The sequence below is a fragment of the Eutrema salsugineum genome, unplaced genomic scaffold (assembly GCF_000478725.1).
Source record: "Eutrema salsugineum unplaced genomic scaffold, Eutsalg1_0 scaffold_8, whole genome shotgun sequence".
Classification (NCBI taxonomy): domain Eukaryota; kingdom Viridiplantae; phylum Streptophyta; class Magnoliopsida; order Brassicales; family Brassicaceae; genus Eutrema; species Eutrema salsugineum.
In genome coordinates this window covers 9,982,420-10,006,081 of record NW_006256414.1, presented here as the reverse complement: position 1 = coordinate 10,006,081, position 23,662 = coordinate 9,982,420, and the positions used below count along the sequence as shown (strand labels likewise).

The window sequence follows — 23,662 nt, the reverse complement described above, 5'->3', positions numbered from 1 at the left end:
TTATTTTCCGGACCTTATATCTAATTCCAAACCTAATTACAAACAAATTCTAAACTTAAACTAATTCCAAATCTAAATTAATTATAACTAATATTAATTATAATTATATATTAAAAAGTAGTAAAAAAAACGAAAAAGGAGAGAGGACGAGGAGGAGAGGACTTGGAGAAGAGGAGAGAAGGCAGAGGTAGAGAGAGAGGACTAGGAGGAATGAGCGATGAAGTGGAGAAGGGTACGTCCATATATATAGTTTTTATATTCGTCGTAAAGTGTCGTAAATCCGACACATAATATCCACCGATCCACAAATCATATAAGACAAACACACGTGGCTAACGATAGATTTACAACGATCCTAGCAAATCGTCGTAAATCTGTCGTAATGTTACGAATACCCCTATTTTCTCTTCATCAGCAGCTGCCGTAACTTGGGTTCATCACACTAACCAGCTGAGTTCGTTGGCTAGTTTTGATCACCCCGAATTCGATTTCTCATGCGAGACAGAGGTAGACAAGATAAAGGTCAATTGCGGGTTAACTATTTATTTGATTTGAAAGACCAGGCTATTCCGCTCGCTCTCAGGAGCTTGAGTACACTGTTCGTTCAACTCGCTTGAAGGAAACTAGACTTCCTTAAAAAGAAAAACTTGCTTCGCTCCCTTCGCACTCGTTTACCGCTGCTCTTCGAATAACCAAACCATGTCTACAAAATGCCAGTACCATGCAGCTGCTTCAAAGCCAACATGATGCTCCTTCGTCAGATGACCAAGATATTTCTGAATACCACATATAATCAAGAAAAGAGTACCTATAATCACATGAAAACCATGAAAGCCTGTTGCTAAGAAAAAGGTAGAACCATAAATACTATCCGAAATAGTGATGGTTGCAAACTTGTCATCACCTCAATCTTCGCTTGGTCAACGAATTTCTTACTTGTTTGAACAGTATTCTAAAGACACGTCTTACGAAAAACGGATTTCATTTTTTGAGAAAATTATTAAGTGGGATTCTGAAACGTATAATTACAGCTTATACTTTTAACGGCGAACTCTCGCAATAAGCTCTAATTTCTTTAATATCGTCACAACAAGAAAGGGACTACAGCCAGAGCTAGCGTGGTACTAGACAAACATCGAAAGGATTGGTTTTATTGATGATTTTGGAAAACTGGTGGAAATCAACAAAATCCATATTGACCCGAGTATAATCCGTTGATTTCAAGTAATCTCTATGAAATATCTTCTTTTACATTATACTATGAATAAAATCTTCCATACCAAACTTGGATACCTCGATCCTGACTAAATACATTATACTTTTGAATGAAAGCTCCAGGGGAGGAGAGAGCCATGAGATGTATCACAGAGTTCCAAAGAAGTAAGCATGACATTTGGAACTGAAACCTATCATACATTATGTGCATTTCCAATAAATTCATCAACAACCATCTTTTGTTAATCATACTGGTGAATCTTTTTTATCCATTTTTTGATGTATTCTAACCGGTTATGAATAACTACAGTGTTTGTTTCTGAATAAGTTTTTTACATGATGATAAAGTAAAAGCTGCTTACTTGATCGATTTTGATTCATACATATCGGACACTTGTCAGGTTTATCCCCATTTTCACTTGATTTTCTTTTGATGTCAGATGGTGCCTAGTGACCAACTAGGTTGACGTGGATTCTTTCAGATTTTAGATTAATACCTAAATTTAATAATTTATCATTTTCGTTTTAATTTTCTTTGGTTTATAACATTAAATTTTGTTTTTTTGATTTTTTGAATTTTTACCGCCTACACAAAATACGGACTAAACATCTAGTGATTATAAATAAGAGTATTATAGACTTGTAATTTTGGTTGCATTTCTACACCAAACTCTAATTTTAAGTGCATCCAAAATATCCACTTTTATTTTGGATGCAATTCATTTTGTATCCAGTTTTTACTTCCAAATGCACTCTTAATTAGACAAAAACGAACTGCATCTCATATATGCATCTACACGCAGTTGCTGGATAATCAAAAGAACCTAACTTGACGTCGACGGTCGACGCAAATACATAGAATATGAACTAGTACAGATTCAAACTTTCTAAGCATCGGTATTAGTTTTGGTTACACCAAACAATCGTATAAAAAAAAATCTATGTGAAATTTCTTTAAAGTCACCCAAATATTACGTGTTTGTACAAATTATCACCACCATCAACGTTAGAATAACTCATAACTGGATATGGATATCTCGCCACCTGTGGTTTCTCCTCCATTGCAATAACCTTATCAGAGTTTCGATACCACGGTGATACGTATGGACTAGAAGTAGAAGATATATTTGATGATGAAGCATCGACAATAACCGAACCCCATTCACGTTCACCGGTAGCTTCGGTTATCCTTTTCCTTACCAGTAATTGACCAACGTCTTCTCTTCTCTTCTGTGTTACACTCCTTAGAAGTGATACAGACAATAGCAAGACGAAAACCGCGTCTTCCTCAGGCAAAAACTCCACAGCTTGATGCTTCCAATCGATCAGAGCCGTAGCTTTTTCTGTTGGATCTTCTTCAGTGGATCTAACCATTGTTACAAAACCTTCGTCGTCTTCTTCGTTGTCTCCTTTATATTGCATTCTCCGTCCAGTTAATAGCCTAACCTATACAAAATCCACCACCAAAAATTTCAAAAAGCTGTTTAGAAAACGCAAACAAAAGACTCTTGAATCTTGAAAATCTACCAGTGAACCGGGGTTTCTTGAACGTAAACCAAGCTCTGAGATAGATCCTGATGAGTTCCAACGAATGAGCAATTCATCTCCAGTTGAAAATTCCCACGCAGATTCCCAATTCTCCACCGCTTCTTTAGGAATTACGGTTCCAACCACCTTTGCTGTACTAGACGAGCAAACACAATGATCGGTACAGTTGCTAAAGACTGTGATTGTACTATGTTTTTTTTTTTTTTTTGCGTTTTGCATGTTTCATAAGAAAACTTCACTTTCTTAGAAAACAGAACAGTTTTTCAGTTTATATGTAAATGCAAACGTTAAAACACACGTCTAAGCTAATTTACCTGGAGCTTTACCAATTGAGCCCTCCACATAAGACCAAGAACCTACCCGTATCTCTGTTATCCTCTCCTCTGATTTCACCGGGGATGGAACTTCACTTCCACGTTTAAACACTCCTTTCCCGACTCTAAACCAAAACTATAATTAGAATAAACAATCCGGGTTTCATGAGTGAAGAAAGATAGAGCGGTTTACCGGATCCGGATTACGAAGCATTCCCGTCCAGCGTGATCAAGAACAGTTCGAGTAAGCCATCTTCCTTCTTGAGGCCTGAAGTTGTTTGTTCTTTGAATTGAATCAGATATCATAGCACCTGAATCATCGGTAGCTCGATCCGGTACAAATCTCAGCAAGTACGGCGCTTGAACCGGGGGAGTAACCGATGCAAACACACTTACTTGCTTCCCAAGAAACCTACCCAACGATAGAGAATGCGCTCTTAGCAGATCATTCCACAGAAACGCTATCATCCCTTCTGGTTTCCGGCTTCTAAAGCAAATCCCACGTGGACGATCACAATGAGATTCCAAAACTACCCCTTGTGTTCCAAACTCGCAGTAAAGATGCCAACCTTTCTCCCACGAACCATCACGGGACAAATTAGTCATTTTCTTATCAAGTTGAAGCTTCCGATGACATCTACCTACTCTCAAACGAAGAAAACTTGACTCGTTTAACTCTGCCTTCGGGTTTAGCCTTATAAATATACATAACTGCACAGGAAAAAAGAAGAATCATTTCAGATTGTGAAATCTATTACTTCAGAGTCAAGTCATTACAAATTGTCTTACTTACTTCCAAGACGAACCTAGGTCGAATGGACTTATACGAAGTGTTAACGTCTACATCAGAGACAGGCCAATAAAACACTGTGTTGTTACAGAGACGAGACTCATTCGGTATCACAGTCAACTCGCCGCCTGCTTTCTCATACGGTTGATTGAAGTATCTATTCCAAAGTTTCTTTGTTGTTTCCACTTCACTTTTCTCTACGGTTTCTCCATATCTTACCACTTTTCTCATAATCTCTTCCAACATTTCATCAACATCCTCTGTATATATAGTCGGGTAGCTCTGTAAAACATCATTCTTCAATTCAACTACCACAAGAGACGATTAAAGAAACCAAGAAAATGGTAACTTACAACGGACCTGATGTGTGAGCCACATAAGCAATATATCTGAAGCTGGAAGAAGACGCGTAATCTCTTCCTTGAACTTGTGTAGTATAAGCAAGAACCCTTTGTAACGTAACCGAGCAGCGATCAAGTAAACGGATTCAGACATGTAAGGTGCTGAAAACTTCTCCCAGAGAAATCTCTGTTTCTCTACTTCAGTTTTAATATCTTCATTGGATGATGAAACAGGCTCTGGAGAATCAGGATCAGCTCTATTCTCGAAACTCTCCTCTGGGTATCTCGTGACCCAGATTTTCTCGCATTGTAAAACCGCGTAATCCTCGTTCTCTTCATCATAAATCGCAGGTTTCCCTATAAGTTTCGAAAATTTCTTAAGACAGTAATCCCTGTAACTTACCTGACAAAAAAATGGATTAAACTATGATATCAGATATAATCAAAATATTTGAAATCTACGAAGATAGCTTTGGATCCTAATAGAGAATATAGATTCACAAGAAAAATGGTGCAAAATCTGTTACACACGATTATAGTGTCATGTGTTTGTTTGATTCTTAAGAAGAAAGAAGTATTGATCGTTTGTGGGTTTATAAGTAGTGATTGTTATGTCAAAAACATAACTAGAGAATCTGAAGCATCATTAATAGTAAGCGTTTTACAAAAAACTTCATTTAGTGAAAAATATTTTCTCTATTTGGCTATTACATTATTCAAATTTTACATATGCAATCCAAGATCTCTGTTTCTTGATTTCCAAAATTTACCCCGGTTATAAAAAAAAGATATAAGAATCTCAAAGTTTGGGAATCAGAGCTTACTGGATTCAAAGAATGACAAAACCAAACCCATTCAACATCAAGAGGAGGTAGAATCATCGGAGGCTTCGAACCAACCGTTAGATCAGAAATCAACGGCATCCACAGCTCATCGTACCTTAAAAGAACACAAAGAAGAAGTGACATTTAATGCTAATAACAATCTAGACACAACTTTAAATATGTGACTTTCGGATCAGAATAGTCAAAGCTCACATGAATAAATTGGAATTCGAATCATACAATCTAAAATTTTCGGGACCAAAGTAGATTCTCGTCGGGAGAGAAAATTTGTTTTGTGAGATACTAAAAATAGCAAAAAAATGGAACAGATGAATCTTGACCGTCCGATCAAAATTCAGGAGAAAGGGAAAGATATAATTTTTCACCTTCTGATAGCTTCGGCAATGACCGGTGGATGATGCAGCCATTGACAGTCTCCGACGGATCTTAAGAGCGAGATGAGACGTCTCGCCGCGGATACAATATCAGCTCCGATTCTTACGGCATCAACCTCCGAGATCTCGCTTAAGCTCCGTGCCGCTACGCCGTCGGCGAACTCCGATCGTCCTAACGACATAGCTCAAAGAGAGAGGAGTGAGAAAGAGTATCAGAGAGAGTAAGATAGTATTTAAAGACAAGACATTGACATTAGATTGGAGGTTTTTTTTGTCGAATGAAGAGACAGAAATTGGCGTGTAGAGAGAGAGAGATGTGAAAGAATAAAGTGGACTCCAAGTGACCAACAACAATTTGTTTTTTTTTTTATTAACTAAAATGACATAGAAGTGAGCAAACAATTATGTTCTTCACCACTATTTCCATTTTAAATAATTTTTGGTGTTAATTATTATATCTATACTATTATTTGCGAACTCAGAAATTTTATAGATTGTTTTCACAACGATTCGTTTACGTGTCATTATTAAAAAAAATTATGTAGTATTTTAATTAGTTTTGATAAGACAATCATTAATCTATGTATTAATATATATGACATGACATTTTTTCATCGATTATGGGCAATCGAGTTTGTTCATGACCCAACAATTTTGTTCGCGATCATAGCTATCGAATCTGTAAATGGACCACCAACATAAAAACCCTAAACCCTAAAGCATTTATCCTACTATATAAATACATGTATCATCTACATATATTTTTTTAACATACAACAACCGTCACCATCTTCTTAGGTCGTGTTCTTTTTCTTTATTGTTCGTAAACGTCTTTTTATATATTCATGTTCGTAAAAACATGTTTAGAAAATGTACAATCATATTTCATATGTAATTACATTTAGGAGTAATCAGTTATTGTTCGTAAATATAGATTGACCTGAGCTTCTTTATTGTTTTTCCTTAAACCTAGAATTCATCCCGCAAACTATAGCTGATTGGCTCGAACTTTTGGAATCATATCTTCCAATAGATCTAACAGGTAATTGTAAATAATAATTATTGTTAATTAGTTTTTTACAAATTTAAAGTGTGTAAAAATAGTTAACTTGTTATATTATTCTACTCCCAAATTCTCTAATTTATTATTTTGATCTCTCTAATTTATTATATTGATCTTTTTGGTAGGGAATCATGTTTTACCTTACCATCTCCCTTCGTCACAAATTATGTTGTCTAACAATGATAACTAAAAAAAAAATGAAAATCATAACAATTTTTTTGACTTGGATGGAATGCAATCAAGTGTCTTGTCTCAAGAGGCACATTTGCTATTTTATACCGAGTTTCCATCCAAATGGGTTTGACATCCTAAAATCCAACAATGGAACCTCGTATGAGAGGTACCTCCCGATATTGTGTCCTAGAGCCATGTCTCGAGCAGGCTGGAAAAGAAAGCCGAGCAAAGTCGAGACAAGGATTGCAGAGGTATTATCTTAAGACACCGATATTGCTTAAGCCTTAGTTAAATTAAAGAGAGAGAGATTCCTACACTAGGGCAATCAAATTATATTGTTGCTGAAGATTAGATCAGAGGACTTTTTGGATGGCACTTGTATAATCCAAGCAAGAGCAACCAATGCATAAAATAAATATAATTCTAGATCGGTTACTCTCGCGATGGCCACACCTAGGGATACCACAGCTAATGCCACACTTTTTGAAAGAACAAACTCTAAAACAAGGTTAAAACAAAAAACATGTCATGAGAGTTTTTAATTAATCAGGTGAAATTTCACAAAAAACCAGCACAACGTTTTGGAAGAAATGGTTTTTTTTTTAAGAGAACAAACTCTGCAAGGGCATATGTTTGTGTCACCGTGATTTTAGCCATTTGATAGAATCCAACTGGACAAAAACAAAAGCTTTCAAGTGTGGGATAAGAATATTAAACAGAGCACAATCTTTTTATCTCTTCAATGTCTGAACTTCGATCTACATAGTTTGATTAATGCTATCAAAGGTCAATTTACAGCATGAGCTATGAATCTGGATGTAATCATTACAGATTGAGCTATAAACCTGTTGTGTTTGAGGCTGGTATTAGTGAGACCAGAAGCAAAGGTCATGACAGCTTTAAAAGAGAAGAGAGAGGAGTATGGTGTTGTCTTTGATGTAGGAGACATTGGAAGTAATTAGAGAGACTTTAAGAAAACTAGAAGTATCCAAGCAAAGGAATGTGAATCAATCATTTTTTATAAAAATATTTTTGATACTTTGGTGGATCCTATATTTATTTCGTATTTTGAGATAGTATAGCTGAGAATTGTGACATGAAAGAACTCTCCTTTTAGAAGATGTCTCTCTGTAGGGTATTTCAGAAGGACCATTTTTATAAAAGCCAATTTAGTGTAGACTTGGATCTTTGGAAAATTACATTGATTCCAAGAGAGTTAATCATATGTGTTGGATTGGATCTTGTAATCTCTTATGATATTGTACTATCACTGAGTGCTTTATACGCTAACAAATACTAACTCAAACTAGAATTTGATGCAAATATATAAAAAGTGCTCAACTTCAAATGAAACAACTTAGTTCCATTTGTAGAAAACGAAAGTTGGAATATTTGTGACATGAATCACATTTTGGAGTTAACTTTAATTTTGTTTTTAATTGTTCACAATTATGAAAGAATCTGATGTTTTCAGCAGCAAACAAAAATGGATATCATATTATGAGGGGGTAATTAGTGAACAATGTAAGTATTAGTAAGTATGTGAAACATAAGTCTCTACGAAATGGTCCTTGCTTTGTGTCACTTCTCCGGCTACATTTACCTTTTATGAAGCTGAAGAAGAAGAAAAACATAGTGAATGTCCATTTAGTTGTTTTAATGTTACATGTGTAATGGCATGTGGTTCTTTTTCTTTGATGCGGCTAATTTGCTTTCATTTTTAGGGTTTTCATGTTCTGCTATACCATCTTCCTTAAATGCTGATTTATTTTTCTGACTATACATTGTATATATTTGGATAGTCCGAATCGACCGAGAAATTTTTTTTTCTCGGCTGGAGTGTAATCGTGTGTTTCTTGAAGCTTATATATATCCATTATTCAGAAATACCTTATAAGTTTATTTGGAATTGTAAAGATGGCTGACGTTCGGATGGAAAAGCTAATTGATTAGTATAGTGGAAGAATAAAAGCTAATTGTTTTGTCGAATGGAAGAATAAAAACATGGATGGATATAAAGATGGGAAAGACAAAGATGAGCATGAAGAAGAAGAAAGAGGGAGATAATTAGAAGAATAAAAACCGGTATAAGAAGACAAAGAAAAACTCTAAGACCAAAAAAAAATCGTAAGAAAAGAAGAAGACGATGAAGGAAGATAAAGAAGAAGTCGAAGATGATGAAGTAAAAGAAAGATTGGAAGGTGAAGGAGAAGGTTACAAATCAGAAGAAGAAGAAGACAATGAAGGAAAATGAAGAAGAGAACCCGGAGGAATAATAAGCTGGAGAAGACAAAGACGAGGAATAAGTAATTTTGAAAGATATATATAGAAGAGGAATAAAAAAAAGAAGAATCCAAAATAGATGAAGAAGAAGTTGGAAAACACGATATGACGAAGAAAAAACAAAATTAAAAAACCAGAAAAGTAATAAGAAGACAGATGAGATGAATATGTTGAAGTAGAAAAAGGCGAAGTAAAAGTAAAAGAAAATTGGATAGAACACGATTTGGAAGAAGGATAAGACAGGGAAAAATAAACATGGATGAAGTAAGAGTACAAAGAAGGCCAGAAGATGAAAAATAGGAAGTTGAAGAAGGTAAAGATGAAGAATGAGACAAAGAAAAACCATAAAGAAGTCATAGAATATGAAGAAGACAACAATAATGAAGAAGGAGAACTAAGCAGAAGAGATATAAACCAGAAAGAAAAAGAAGAAGAAGATGCCGGAGAAGACGTAAATGATGAAGAATTTAAATTCTATGAAAAAGATGAAGAAAAAAGGAAGCAGAAGAATACAACAGGGAAAAAGATGAAGAAAAAAATAGAAAGAGAAATAAGAAGTCAGAGAAGTCAAAGATCATAAGAAAAAAAAAAGTGAAAGACAATAGAGAAAATGTTAAAAGTGAGAAAGAACATAATTTAACGATTCTTTATCCTTAGATATTCTTAATCGGAGATAACATATATTGAATAATAGTTTATATATATAATAAAAAACTATATTGTAGTCTATATAATAATTATATTTTTAATGCATTATTTTTTTCAAATTTAAATCTACAATTTTAATAAGTGATTGCATGCTTGCTTAGGAGAAATATAAGAGCCGATAAGAAGGAAAGACAATTCTGGCGAAACGGGAAGAGAGTTCCAACGATGAAGAGAGATAGTCGTTTGTAATTACAATGTTTGAGACAATAAAACATTATTTATTAAATTATCGAGCAATATGAATTTCATTTGTCGATGATACGATCATATGAGAAACACTGCGTACAATCATATGTAGATAAAGATAAAGATTGAGTGTGTGTAAAAAAATTTCATATAAGCAATAAACTTAGTTGTTGCCGATGAGCATGAAGCATTTTTGGTGTCTTATTAATAATGTTGGCAGAAAACATTTTATTTTAAAAAATAAGTATATTATGAGAAAAATGAGTAATCAAAACTCTTGATACTTTTTATGTTATCGTATTATATATTTGATTTTTAGCGAATGACTTAACTAACTTCAGAATCGAAATAAAATTTACTGAGAAGAATAATTTTTAAAAAAATATTGGTATATTTAGATAATAGCTACTGAAAAATCTAATTAAAAAAAAAAATCAGAAGAAGATGTCTGAGAAAAAAACTAATACATAGTAGATAAAGTGGAAAATGATGATATTTCTGATCAGAATCTTCTTCTTAATGTGCCGCCTAATAGATTATTCGTGTTATTGATAAGTATAAATTTTTTAGCTATGAAGATAATGATATTTCTGATCAAGATCTTCTTCTCGATGTGTAACCCAATGGATCACTCCCTTAAGCAGAATTTCTTCACATGCCGCTCAATGGATCATTTCCTCAAGCAGAATTTCTTCGCATGACATGAAAAGAAGCAAAAGTTTCTCAAAATTATACTTATTAGTGTTTGATTTCTACAAATTTTGTAATTAGTTTTGTATACATCGCATGCCCGCGCTATGCGCAGAACTCCACCTAATTTTAAAATATATATAAAAACCGACAATTAAAAAAATGGAATCATGACGAGGCATAAACCACCAAATGCAGATGACAAAACAAAACCTGAAATATGTTAGTTAAATAAAAAGGTTGGTAAGTTATGCTTTCTTGGTATAACACTAGCCACACTTATTTTTCTATATGATTGGATATATATAATATTTGTTAAATGTAGGAGTTCTGGACCTTCGGTTTTTAAACTTTAGATTTTCCTATTTAAAGAACACCTCTCCATTCAAAAGAGGGAATTGAACCCCGAGTGCAAAGGGACCAACCCTTTATACTACCAATCTCCCAGATAAGACCATAACAAAAATAAACCGGTGAAAAAAGTATACTTGATTAATCTAAGAGAAAGAGAAATTAACATTAGATTTGTGATTTTTTATCCCCCAGAGTCATCCAAAACTTCAATGGGTTCAAACTTATAGCTCTAATTCTTCATAAAATTGATCTTTAGTCACTTTGTTCGTAAAGATTCGCACACCAAATTTAATAATCTTGTAGTCGTCTAATGGATTGTTGGCGAATTCAAACAATACATCGCTGCTACATTCAAAGGATATCTCTTCTTCTTCTTTTTCTTCAGGCAACTCACCATGGAATATACACAAATGTTCTGTTCGAACTCCAGAGGATGCTTGAGAGTATCTGTGACATCCCAAAAGTTTCATTAAAGGCAAAAGAGGACATTTGTTTGGAAAACCTTAAACCTAAGAAGCCTCACTTTTACCCTATATAGAGTGAGTTCGTGGCATAGTAGGAACAGAGAGATCAGAGCGGCGAAGTCCTGACGGAGTCACATTTGAGCAGCCACCATCAAAACACCTCAAAGAAGAAGCTATTGCAGCAACCTAGAAGGCTGATCCAACGTGTTCTGGCGTGAGAGATAATCGGATGGTCAAATCAGATTAGATCAGCATGAAATTTGGTAAGGTGATTCTAGACCATTATATCTAGCTATAGCTGCAAGCGGATAATTATTTGGAGTTGTCTTCTAAAAGTTATGAGTGTTATCCCAAGCCATATTTGCAAAGGTCCGATCCACGAGCAGCCGACTTGTGAAGCGTTTTTCCGGCGATCTAGGAAGCTTCAGAAGGCGATCTACATACCATATTGAAGATCAATAATCCAGCTTTCCAGATTATGTTTCCGATACCCATTCCAAGCTGTGACCAAAATGTTATAATCCATTTTCTGTTTGATGTCAAGTCTATCCGAAGATGAACCATATGCATTATTCATCATCAAGTGGCAAAGGTGAGGCATGCCTTGTGGATCTATAGGTTGTCTTAGACATATTTGTATATGTATGTGCTGAACCTAGAATTAGAGATTGATTAGTAATTAAAACGAACATGAATGATTCTTTGAAAACTGTTGTATGTATTCTTGATTGGTGTTAGTTTAGGCGCGTTAGAGCGCATGATTGATCTTGGCCTATGGATGGATTGCTTGCTGGTCTTCACAAAGGACGTTTCGAGAAGTGGGACCATGGATGGATCATACATAGAGGACGTATGGACAGTACATGGGCTGACGGGCCTGTGAGATTTGTGGCTGACGAGTCACCAGATTTAAACAGTGTGACGTTCTCGTGAGTGGGAACTTGTGTGTTAGGTTTCTGTATACTTGTGAAAAATTATGATTGTTGTTTGTCTAATCTTAGGTTAAATAGACATATATGTGGTTATGTTTAATTTTTCGTATAGATCAAGTGGGCATGTAGGATCGTTCTCACTGAGTATCTTTAAAATACTCACCCCTCTTTTCTCTTTCAGATGTTGTTTAAAAGATCATTTTGGTGTAGAATGCAAGTCAAGTTATTTAATAGGGTTTCTCCGGTTTTGGTTGTCTCAGTATCCGACGAGAAGAGCATTTTTGTAAATTGACCATCTGCCTTTGCCAATGATATGGTACTTTAACCTAATACTTCTGGATGTTCCTTAAACTTGGACGATGCATGCCTTAAACTTGGACGATGCAGAAGTACGAATGGTCAAGCAATTATCTCTCGCTCTGTGATTGAACTCACTAGGCATCACTCTTCCAGGTAAGAATGCTTATCCATTAAGAAAAGATTGCTGGATGATTAGTTTTCTTGCTTCTCCGTCAAATTTGAAGCAGTTTGCGAAAATGAGATCTCCATTTTAAGTGTTTAAAGGGAAAGTTAGACTTTCCAATAATTCACAATTGTCTGCTGTAACAAAAGTGAGCCTATAAGGAAGCGTTTGGCAATGATGAAAGCTTTATGCAGTAAGATAAATAAAGATGATGTAACCAATGAAGATATTTGAGGCAATCTGGAATCTTCTCAGTATCAGTATGTATCAGTATAGCTTAGATCTAACCGTTCTACACACTGTGGGAAATCTGATACGTTCTTGTATTTTCCCTTTCCTCTTTATCAATGTAATAAAGGTGAGACCAATGCATAATTTCTTCAGGCACTTCTACTACCAATCTGATATATTGAGTCCTGTAATGTTAGTAATCATATTTGGAAAACTTCTTAACTATAAGCATCCAATCACGTGAATCATCTTAAGAGATGCTAAGTTGATGTGAGTTGGAATAACTTCTAGCTTTTGGCAAGAAGTCATCATTATGTCCTCTAGTTTATGAACATTCACAATAGATGAAGGAAGCTCAACAAGACTCAAGCAAGAAGTCAAGTCCAATATTTCAAGATTTGTAGCATTCAAAAGATTTGGAAGTTCCTTATCCAGAGGATAAGATAAATTTATCTTCTTGAGATTAAGTAGTGGCTGAATGTAAAATCACACAGGAACATATCAGAAAATCAATGACAAAGTACTTTTTCATATTATTTTATAGACATAAATAAACGAACCTGAGTTCCTTCCCAGAGCTTCTCGCGCTGGCTACCTTGCATTTTGAGTTTGATAAGATTTTCCAGGCAAAATCTTTGAGGAAGACTTTTGCTTGGGTATGCCCGCGATCAGTCTCACCTCGAGTTCGACTACGGAACGTAATCCATCTCCTCAGATATGTGGACTATATTGTTTGCATCATATGTTGTATTATAAACCTTTAAGAATCACAGATTACATATTTTTCTAAGAGCTTTCTCACTTACAACTATTTCATTGATTCCCGACGTATTAAATGATATGCCAGACACAGTTCTAGTACCCTAAATCAAATTTTGAATAGAGAAATTATTAGCACAGTAGGTAAGCTTTCACCAAGGAATATTTTAAAGAGTGTAAGGTGCAAAGATAAACATATACAATAAACTTACTTTATTGCTTTCAAGGACATCAGAAATCTCTTGAGCATCAATTAAGATTCTGCATTGCCACCTGTTTATAAATGGTTTGTCTCCCCATTTGTTGTAGCATAATATGCATCAATATTTCCCCTTTGGTTAATATATATGTCAGAGATTAATTTATGAGGATTTTCAACCTGTGTTCAATACCCATGTTATTGTCAGCAAGCATGGCTTTCACAAGATTACCATCTTCAGTGTTGAAGAAAACTGAAATGTGGAAAAATAACGTTTGCTCATTCTCATGTAAACTATCATAACCGACTCTGAGTACTTCCTCAATATCTTGATCAATTATAGTTTTCAGCCTTCGTATTACAGATTCTATTCATCCACATTTTTCTCATGTAAAGATGAACCCACCACGTGTAAACCCAACAGAAAGTAACCATAATGCCATGTTACCATTAGTGTCAGCATTCCAAAATGGAGTGGCTTGTCTAAAAGCATAATATATAAGATCTTGAGAGATTCTTCATCAGATGGAAACCGCACATTGTACATATTGTTGATACCATGTCGCTGCAAGAGCTCTTTGTTTTTGGTTGTTACAATAATCCTACTTCTAGGACCAAACCATGTAGCTTCATTAACCAAAGCCTCTAAGTTTCTAACTGCCTTACATCATTCACATCATCAGGAATGATAAGGACTTTCATGTCAGATAGTCTTTCTTGTATAACACCTAAATGGCATATCCTCATATCATTTTGGTTCAATTTGAAAGCAGCTCTTCTTGTAAACGCAACTTCAAACTATACTCATCAAAACCAATAGGATATCTTCCCCTAAGGTTGTCCACAAAATAAGTTAGCTGAAAACTATCAGAGAGTAGACTTTGCAAAGCTCTGGAAATGGTACTTTTACCACTGCCTGCAGGATCAGAGATTCCAACCATCTTAACTTCATCATAATCTAAATCTAGCAAAGACTGCATTTCTCTCAAATGAGATTCTACTCTCACCATGCCATCAAAATCCTTAGATGGTGTAGCATTCAGTTTGTTTGAAACATCATGTGCAATCTTCTCTATCATTTTTGCTTCAATTTCCCTAATATAAAGGGGGGAAAAATAGTTTTGTTTAACATAAACTAGTCACGAGGGAAAAAAACCATAGAGACAACATTTGTATTTCTAATACTCATTCAACGAAAACATTTCCTTATCCATAAAATACCATTATTTGCACCCTTTTTGTTTCTCTTGGATTATCACATAAAAAAGAAAAACTATGATTTATGAAACACAAACCAGTTTTGGAAGTGTTCTCCTGCTATGTTTCCAGCAATGGTCAAAGCTTGGCACCATCTTTGCCTCACCTTAGATGTTTTAAGAGTACAAGGTTCATTAAAAGGACTCCCAAATTCTCCGGTCTGTTTCTGAACATCAGATGGATATACTTCGTAGAAGATCGACATCACTATTTGTCCCCTATCTTCCTTACACTTCATAATCTCCAACAACTCATCCAAGCACCAACTCGATGAAGCATATTTCTTCGAGAGCACTATAATGGAGATATTCGGTTCCCTAATCGCTAGTGTGAGAGCAAGCGTGATGGTGTGACCTCTCTTGATCCCTTGATCATCAAACATCATATTCTCGTTACAGCTAAATTGTTTAAGTAAATGACAGAAAATGTTTTACGAACATCTGGTCTGTGTAAATTGGTGAATACTTGTTATCTCCAGGTGCAAGGCGATGAAGATGAGATAGAAGCCATGAGATAAAGTACGACTTCAAGTTCAAGATTACAAATACCCAAATACCTCATTTAGCTGGCAATCTTCAATCTACTTGCTCTGGATCGAGAGGAACAATCGACTACACATGAAACAATTCAGATCTACGGCCTCGATGATCAACTCCTCGACTCCCTCATCAGAAACAGAGCTTCGAGTTTCAGAGATTCAAATCCATTGCTCGCATCTGAAATTTTATAGCTCTGCTTCACGGGAATGAAGGAAAACTGGAAAGAGACAGGATTAGTCCATCATAGCGTCTAAGATTTTAATCCCAAGAATTATATTGGCTAATCCCATGTCTTTATATATTGAACTTGCTACTTAGTAAGTTCCTTGTTTGACTGATCATGTCTTTTTTTCTACCAATAATGAGCATGTCATCAACGTACAAGCATAGCAAAACATATCTGTGTAGAGTACTTTTGATATATATGCACTTATCACATTCATTAACACTAAAACCATTTGATATCATTACATTGTCAAATTTGTCATGTCATTTCTTAGGAGCTTGTTTTAGTCCATACAATGATTACACAAGCCAAAAGATTTTATGTTCTTGCCCTGGAACAACAAATCCTTGCGCTTGTTTCATATAAATCTCCTCTTCTAACAAAACGTTTTAGAAATGAAATTTTTACATTCATTTGATGAAAACTTAACAGTTAACCCATGCTTGCTTATGAAAGATCCAGACATCAGATTCTTTTGTATGTCTGGAACATGAACCACGCTCGTCAGGATGAACTCAGATCCAGAGGTAAGCTTTAGAACAACCTTTTAGTATCTTTCGATCTTTGAGGTGACACAATTTCCCATGACGAATTTTCGTCACTCTTGTTCTTCGTGTAGTCAGAGAACATCGACCTATCCAGGCAAATGTTCCTGGTTGCACTCATCTTAAACCATCAAGTCTTAGAATGTTTTTATGCAATATTAGCCTCAATTACAATCGTGTACATGTTTGATTTTGCAAGATTGACTTCGTTCTTGCCTTCATTTTTCTTTGAAGCCTGTTTTGCTATGGCCCTCAAAGGATTTGTGGCCCATCTTGCCACAGGTGTGATAGTGTCCAGTGAACTTCTGCAAGCTCTTACCAGATTTCTTCATTTTGAACTACTGCAAGTTCTGTGGTGGGACTTTTCCTTTTGTTTTGAAATTTTCCTTGATTATTGTTTTGGTGCTCTGCCATCTTCGTGTTGGGTTCTTGAATTTGTATACATAATTACTCCAATTTGTCTCTGGTTTTTTGAATCTACATAGAGGTGCACGATTAAGTATTTGAGACTCAACTGGTTTATTTTCTGTTTGAGGTAATTTTTGAAGTCCATACAGCTTGACCAAAGCTTCTCAATGACACATGTGACCTGATAGGTCCCACATAGCCCCATTCTCTCAGCATATATTTCATGAAACTCAAATTTGAAGTTTTGAATAATGATACTTGTTTTACAATTTTTCTTGACTTCTGGAAACCAATTCTTCTACAAAACGCAACAACATATTATAGAGCTCGGAAAACAAGATGAATGAGTGTTTTACGTACGCTCAAGTTAGCAGACAAGAAAAGGAAAGACCATGACTTTTGAGTGTCAGGTCAAAAAATAAATTGGAAAACAAGATAAAAATGGGTTTAAAGACTTCACGATTAAAAAGAAGTTAGATTAACCATATCTGTTTTGTTTAGTAGGCTATCTCAGGAATCAAAACGAAAAATAGGCAAATGATCGGAAAGACGGCAGCCTGTAAAGTGATTGAAAGGATCTTTGACTTTCCTTCAGAGAAATTTGGAGGTGTAGGCTTTAGCGCTAGAGAGATTTCAGAAGTATAAAGTATTTTTTTGGGAGAAAAGTGTTTATCCCATTCTCTCTAGGGAGGAGAACTTATTTATAAAGACTATCTGTCCTAGAAAGTAGATCGTTCTATATCAACGTGTTGGGTTAGGTCTTGCATTATTGGGTTGGTTCGTTGATACTTGAGTCGAATCTCGTAAGAGATGCTTGATTGCGTATCATGTCGCTTATGTCTAGATAGCTGTCTAATGCAACTGTTGATGATGCACTGCTCGTACGCCACTTGGCTGGTTTCACATTGTTGAATCAAGAAGCTCTAGGCCTTGTTGAGTGATATATTCATATATTTTCATTTTTAGGATGCATTTTTGGTCCAAGAATAAAGTCTCATGCATGCATTTTAGATAGATTCTTCATGTTTTGTCTTTGTTTTAGAGTTTTAGGACTTTGCATTAGGTCCAAGTGAGTCTTGCATGTTGGGGGGTGTCAATCAAATACCTTGGAGCTTGTTTGGAGTGAAAAAGATGGAGCCAGTGGAAGAAATGGTGAAAGAAGATGAAGAAATGATGAAAATGGGCATTTGAAGCTTCTCGACCAAAAATCTTACCGCAGGCAGATTTTTATCAGCCAAAAATGCTTACCGGGTAGCTGCTTTCGGCCATAACGTGTACTGTGTATACGTGAGCATTGGCAAAAAATTCCTAATTGCCGATACGCTCAAAAGATGTCCTGAGACGAAGCTCTTCCCAGCCGATTCAGTCTCCATTGTCTTCATCAAGATTTGAGGGAATTGAGGCAATTCTCCAGAAAACTTGGAATCACCTGATTTGGAGCAGTGAGCAGAAACTTATAGCAATTAGGAGAAGAACATGTCTTAGAGCATTTTCCGGATCATTCCAATGTGCCTCAAAGAACAGCCGTCCGGGAAGTCTTTCTCTCCCCGGATGCACTCGAACTCTTCATCAAAGTTTTAGGCAAGTGAGTTAATTTCTCCTGGAGTTAGTGGCGAGTCGTTTGGATCACTGGTTTGGAAGTTACACCTGTTCAAGCACTCACATGTCTCCCTAGATCCTGATGTAACTGTGGAGTTGATGGTGTACAAGTGACAAATATGCCTCGACATGAATGCCACGACCCAATCCAACCCAAGGCATGGCTTAACAACATCCTTTAGGCATGCTTTGACATGAAGTCGGCGACTCACAGACAAGCTGAGGACAATTCCCGAAGCAAATATCCAAGACCTCGAGTCCAGGCCGCGGGTGAGCTTTATGCTCGAGGCAGCTCCTGAAAGAACTTGTCCAATGCCTCGACTTGAGGCCTCAACCTAAAGTACTTCGAGGCCTCATGTTTTTGACTTCACAGAACAAGAAAAGGCCTGCCTTGGCTCATATGCCTCGAGAAGAATCAAGCCGAGGCAACGCATGTTCTTGAGCTTTTACCCAGATTTTTGTGCCTCGACATGCATGCCTCGAGTTGGGAACTGGGACTGGACCTCGAGGCACACCATCCAGGATCCAACAAAGCCGGGTCAGTACCCAGTTTTTTCTGGGCTGACCTGGTCCGAACTCATCAATATAATTATATTTTAGGGTGCAAAAACCCTACGTACCTTTTATCCTCTTTTAGAACTTGCCTCTTTTATGCAAAAATTATCATTTGTGAAGAATCTTCTTTGATTTTAATCAGATTTAAAGCAGTTTCTTTACATCTTATCATCTATTCCCATCATTCAAAGCTTCTAATCATGATTAACAACACATCTTACAAAGGATTAAGTGTGTTAATCATGATTAGTGAGTAGTTCTCTAAATTGAGTTCTAGATATGTAGGTTAAGGTGCAAAATTGTTAGATTAGGGTGCTTAGGACTAGATTTATGTTTTCATTTCTCTAAATAGCTGATCTTAATGCTGGGTTTTAGATGATCTCTCTAACCCAGATCTTAGGCATTTCATCCACCCAAAAAGTGTTTGATGAAATGCCTGGACCAGCTATTCTAGAGGTTTATGCATTACTGCCATGAGAATGTTTATTATATGCATTGATGACATTTTAGGATTGATTTATAATGCTGTCTTATTGTTATGTTTCCAGTGTTGATTGGGTATGAGTAATAATCTGATTTGTGTTTTACAGCTTGGGAAAGTTTCTTGAATCATATTTCATATTGTCATTAGCACCTTGGTTGATCACTAATGCACCTTAGCCAACTATTATGTCTAGAACTCCATGTTTTCATCATTTTCATATCATCATCATCTTGTTATTGCTTGCTTTGTTTTGTTTGATCATTGTTTAGACCTGTTTAGTTTAATTATGTCACTTGTTTGAAACTAAATCACTTGTTTGCTTGGATTAAGATATAAATCTCACAGATTAGTGTACTAAACACCACACTTATGGATTGATAACCCTTTGTGCTACAACAGACAAGGAGAATTGAACCCTCAAGAGCCTTGCAAAACCCTTGTTATCAAGTGGTGTCGTTGCCATAGTGTGGAGATTTAGCATACTCTTTGGTTTGTTCTTGAGATCAAGCTTTTCTTTTTGTTTTACTGATAAACCTTTTAAGTTCTGTCTTTGAAGTTCCAGGTGCATGAGAACAAGATACAGAAGTTGTGTTCTTCTTCTTCCCTACATAGACAACATCAATCTGTGAGAGAGAAGAGGAAGAAGACCAAGAGAAAAGGGTCTAGTTGTGGAAGTGGAACAGCAAAGAAACCAGGGAGAGCACCAGGCTCAAGATGAGATTCAGGGTAATGGAGCTCAGGGTAATGGAGCTCAGGGTAATGGAGTTCAGGGTCCACAGCAACAAGTTCATCAGGGACAAGGGAAAGGGAACCTGAACCAGCACCAGAACAGGCATCACCAACCTCAAGGTGTTGCTAAGAATCAACAACAAGCCCACCCAAACCCTCCCAGGCGTCAGGCTCACCAAGAAGTGAGGAATCAGATCTTTGTTGGGGCCAATGACAGGGCCAATGCTCACCAGAATAAGCAGGGTATCCAAGCTCCAGCTGTGGAAAACAACAACTTTGAAGTTAAAACATCTCTTCTCAACATGGTGCAAAACTCAAAGTTTCATGGGTTACCAATGGAGGATCCTCTAGACCATCTTGAAAACTTTGATAGAGTCTGCAACCTCACAAAGATAAATGGTGTATATATGGTTTCAAGCTGAGACTCTTCCCAATCAGTCTAGGAGACAAAGCAAGACAGTGGGAGAAGAACCTTCCTCAGGGTTTTATTCAGACTTGGGAGAAATGCAAGCAAGCTTTCTTGTCAAAGTTATTTTCAACTTCAAAAATAGCAAAGCTCCGAAATCAGATCTCATCCTTTACCCAACACAACAATGAGACATTTGGTGAAACTTGGGAGATATTCAGGAGCTATACAAACCAGTGCCCTCACCATGGGTTCTCAGAGGCTTCTCTACTTAGCACTCTTTATAGAGGTGCTCTTCCCAAGTTCAGGAACCAACTAGACACTGCATCAAGTGGGAACTTTTTAGCAAAAGAGATCAATGCTGCCATGAAGCTAGTTGAGAATTTGGCAATGAGCAATGATACTTATGGAAAGGAATATGATAGGGCTAATAGAGGAGAAGGCTCTAGTGAGGAGCAAAGAATGAGAAAGGATATCAAGGAGCTGCAAAGCAAGCTAGACAAGGTCTTACTTGCTACTCAAAAGCCTCTGCAATTTGTTGGTGAGTTTGATGGACAAGCTCAATGTTTTGAGAATGTGAATGAAGAGGGGTTAACTCAGTAAGAGCTCCACTATATTGGGAACCAGAACAAGTTCAACAGGTTCACCTGTTACAATCAGAACCTGAGCTATAGAAACCCAAATGTAGCTAATCCTGGAAACCAAGTGTATCCTCCTCAGCAAGTTCAGACCTAGGGTTATGTTCCAAAGAATCAGTTCTAAGAAAATTACCCAGGGCAGCAAGGTTTTCAACAACCAGTAGTTCAGAACCAAGGAAATAGCTTTCCAAATCAAGTTAGTTACCAGCAACAGAAGTCATACCCTCCAGGCTTTGGACAGCCACAGGTTCAACAGGGTACTTCTCAGCAACAGGGTCCAGACATCAGTGGGGTTCTACAATAGCTTCTATAGGGACAACAAAAACTGAATACTCAAGCCAGTGAACTCGGTTCCAAGATGGAGATACTAAAAACCAAAATAAAGACTCTTCAGAAGAACAAAGGCATCTCCACTTCTGAATATCAAAGTTCTCTGCCAGGAAAAGTTGTTCCAAACCCCAAAGAGTATTGCAGTGCCATATACTCAAGTGATGAGAATTCTGTTGCTGTTTAGGAAATTGGATATCTTTTTTATGGAAAAGTCTCTAATGAGTTAAACCCCAACACTAAGTATGAGGACGCCATTATAGAAGACTCTGAAAACCTGTTTTATGATCTCAATGAGGACATTGAGATAGAAGGTGGGGAGGCAGCTAGTTTTGCTATGAAGAAGAATGCTCTTGAGATTGCTGAAATCAAGGAACAGGAAAGGGTTCAAGCAAAGCAAAAGATGGAGTCTCTAGCAACGATTCAACAATGGTGAAACCCAATTCTATTCCCAATCTAGGTAATCCAGGAAAGTTCTCCATCTCATGCTCTCTTGGAATTTTGAAAGTGGATAATGCTTTATGTGATTCTAGATCAAGCATCAGTGTAATGTCTTTAGACATGGTGGAGAAACTAGGGATCAAGACTCTAAAGCATCACCCCATCTCAATTACCTTTGGAGATTCATCCTCAAAGAAGCTATATGGAATTTTTGAAGATTACCCACTAAAGATTGGTGAATGCATAGTTCCAACTGATTTTGTGGTAATGAAGAAGAAGAAGACCAAAGAGCTTCCTCTCTTGCTTGGAACTCCTTTTCTAAACACCACATAAACAAGGATTGACTTTAATACTCAAAGATTGGTGCTTACAAAGGTAGATGATGAAGTTTTCTATCCTCTTAAGCCTCCTCTTGCTGGGTTTTTGTGGAGTTATATCTGAAGATGTTGATGAGTTCAAAGACTATGAGATGAAGTATAAGGGGAGTATTGGAACTATAGAAGAAGCTAAACCCCTAGAAGCTGTGGAGTAGAAGAAAGAATCCCTAATAAGACCTGATCTTGAGTTTGAAGGGAATTTCTTTAGTAAGGATGAAGCTTGCTCTAACTCTTTGCCTCCTAGACCAAGTGAGAAAGAGCTGAGTAACAACAAGGGCAATGGTTCAGGATCCAAAAAAAAGAATCCAAAATGCACCAAACCATTCACCCTTGGATCTTCTTCTCAAGTCTTAACTCTCACTCCTTGGAAGTTTGATGGTGGAGCTGTGGACTACAAGGTTAAAGGCAATGGAGGATCAAGACCATTTGCCAAAATCAGAGAAATCCTCACACCAGAGTTCAAGGATAAGGGATCTGATGGTGTTCAAGAGCTGATGAACAAGGTTCTTAAGCTTGAATTCATGGACAAGACAAGGAGCATCAATGCTCCTCCTCTCCCTCACTAAGAAAAGAGTATGAAAAGTCAAACTTAGTGACTTAAAACAAAGTGCTATTGGGAGACACCCCAAGCTTATCCTTGTATAGTCCTTTAATCTTTTATTCTGTGTTTTTAAAACGTTTTTGATGTGTTTGTTGAGTGCTATCAGGTCATAGATGGTGTTTTTGCTATGAAATCCCAAGAAAAGGAGACCAAGGTGGTGAGAATGAAGCATACGGCTAAGTGCTTGGGTATGCCTCGCCTTGTGGCCACGACTTCAAATCTACTCGAGGCATAGATTATTAGAAACCATTTCTCAAGAACCATATGCCTCGAGTAAGATGCCACGGGCTGATACAGGCCGAGGCAAAATGCCGAATGAAAACAGCAATCACCTTGGCATGAGGCCACAAGGTGGAACAAGGCAAGGCGAGGATGTTTTGAGAAGACTAAGAATGTGCAAATTTGCCTCGAGTGGATTGCCTCGGGCTAGGACATGTTCAGGCATGTTGGAATAGGAAGGATCAACCCAGAAAGTGAAGCCTTGACCAAAATCAACTCGAGGCGTGTATGCTTCCAAAGCCAAGAAATTTTTTCAAAACCTCAAGTTATGGCCGCGGGTGGATCCAAGGCGAGGCAGGGTTGAAAAGATGAGTACAA

General features: G+C 36.7%; 1 protein-coding gene, 1 non-coding gene and 1 pseudogene across 3 annotated transcripts; all 3 read right to left on the bottom strand.

The window, feature by feature from the left end:
- Positions 1-2,143: 2,143 nt before the first annotated feature.
- LOC18009502 (glycine-rich domain-containing protein 1) lies at positions 2,144-5,706 on the bottom strand. 2 transcript variants are annotated; one of them, XM_006392397.2, is made up of 8 exons: positions 5,419-5,706; positions 5,033-5,147; positions 4,228-4,611; positions 3,871-4,149; positions 3,271-3,788; positions 3,078-3,202; positions 2,743-2,894; positions 2,144-2,661 (listed from the first exon to the last, which is right to left on the bottom strand). In XM_006392397.2, the coding sequence occupies exons 1-8, from the start codon at positions 5,607-5,609 to the stop codon at positions 2,176-2,178; spliced, it is 2,250 nt and encodes a 749-aa protein (XP_006392459.1). In that variant the 5' UTR covers positions 5,610-5,706; the 3' UTR covers positions 2,144-2,175. The 2 variants fall into 2 exon arrangements, with proteins under 2 accessions (XP_006392459.1, XP_024005248.1); XM_024149480.1 differs by having other exon boundaries at positions 2,196-2,656.
- Positions 5,707-14,300: 8,594 nt separating this feature from the next.
- Positions 14,301-15,575, bottom strand: LOC18009517 (annotated as a pseudogene).
- A 5,253-nt stretch (positions 15,576-20,828) lies between these two features.
- On the bottom strand, positions 20,829-20,935 carry LOC112082302. The gene has a single exon (XR_002896962.1). It is a non-coding gene; the product is annotated as a small nucleolar RNA R71 (small nucleolar RNA).
- Between the last annotated feature and the right edge of the window lie 2,727 nt (positions 20,936-23,662).

Excerpts from the sequence above, each read along its gene's own strand:
- LOC18009502 (XM_006392397.2), bottom strand. The coding sequence starts at position 5,609 with ATGTCGTTAGGACGATCGGAGTTCGCCGACGGCGTAGCGGCACGGAGC. Across the intron at positions 3,789-3,870 it reads GACCTAGGTTCGTCTTGGAA|TTATGTATATTTATAAGGCT; the intron begins GTAAGTAAGACA and ends TTTCCTGTGCAG. Across the intron at positions 2,895-3,077 it reads CTCAATTGGTAAAGCTCCAG|CAAAGGTGGTTGGAACCGTA; the intron begins GTAAATTAGCTT and ends CGTCTAGTACAG.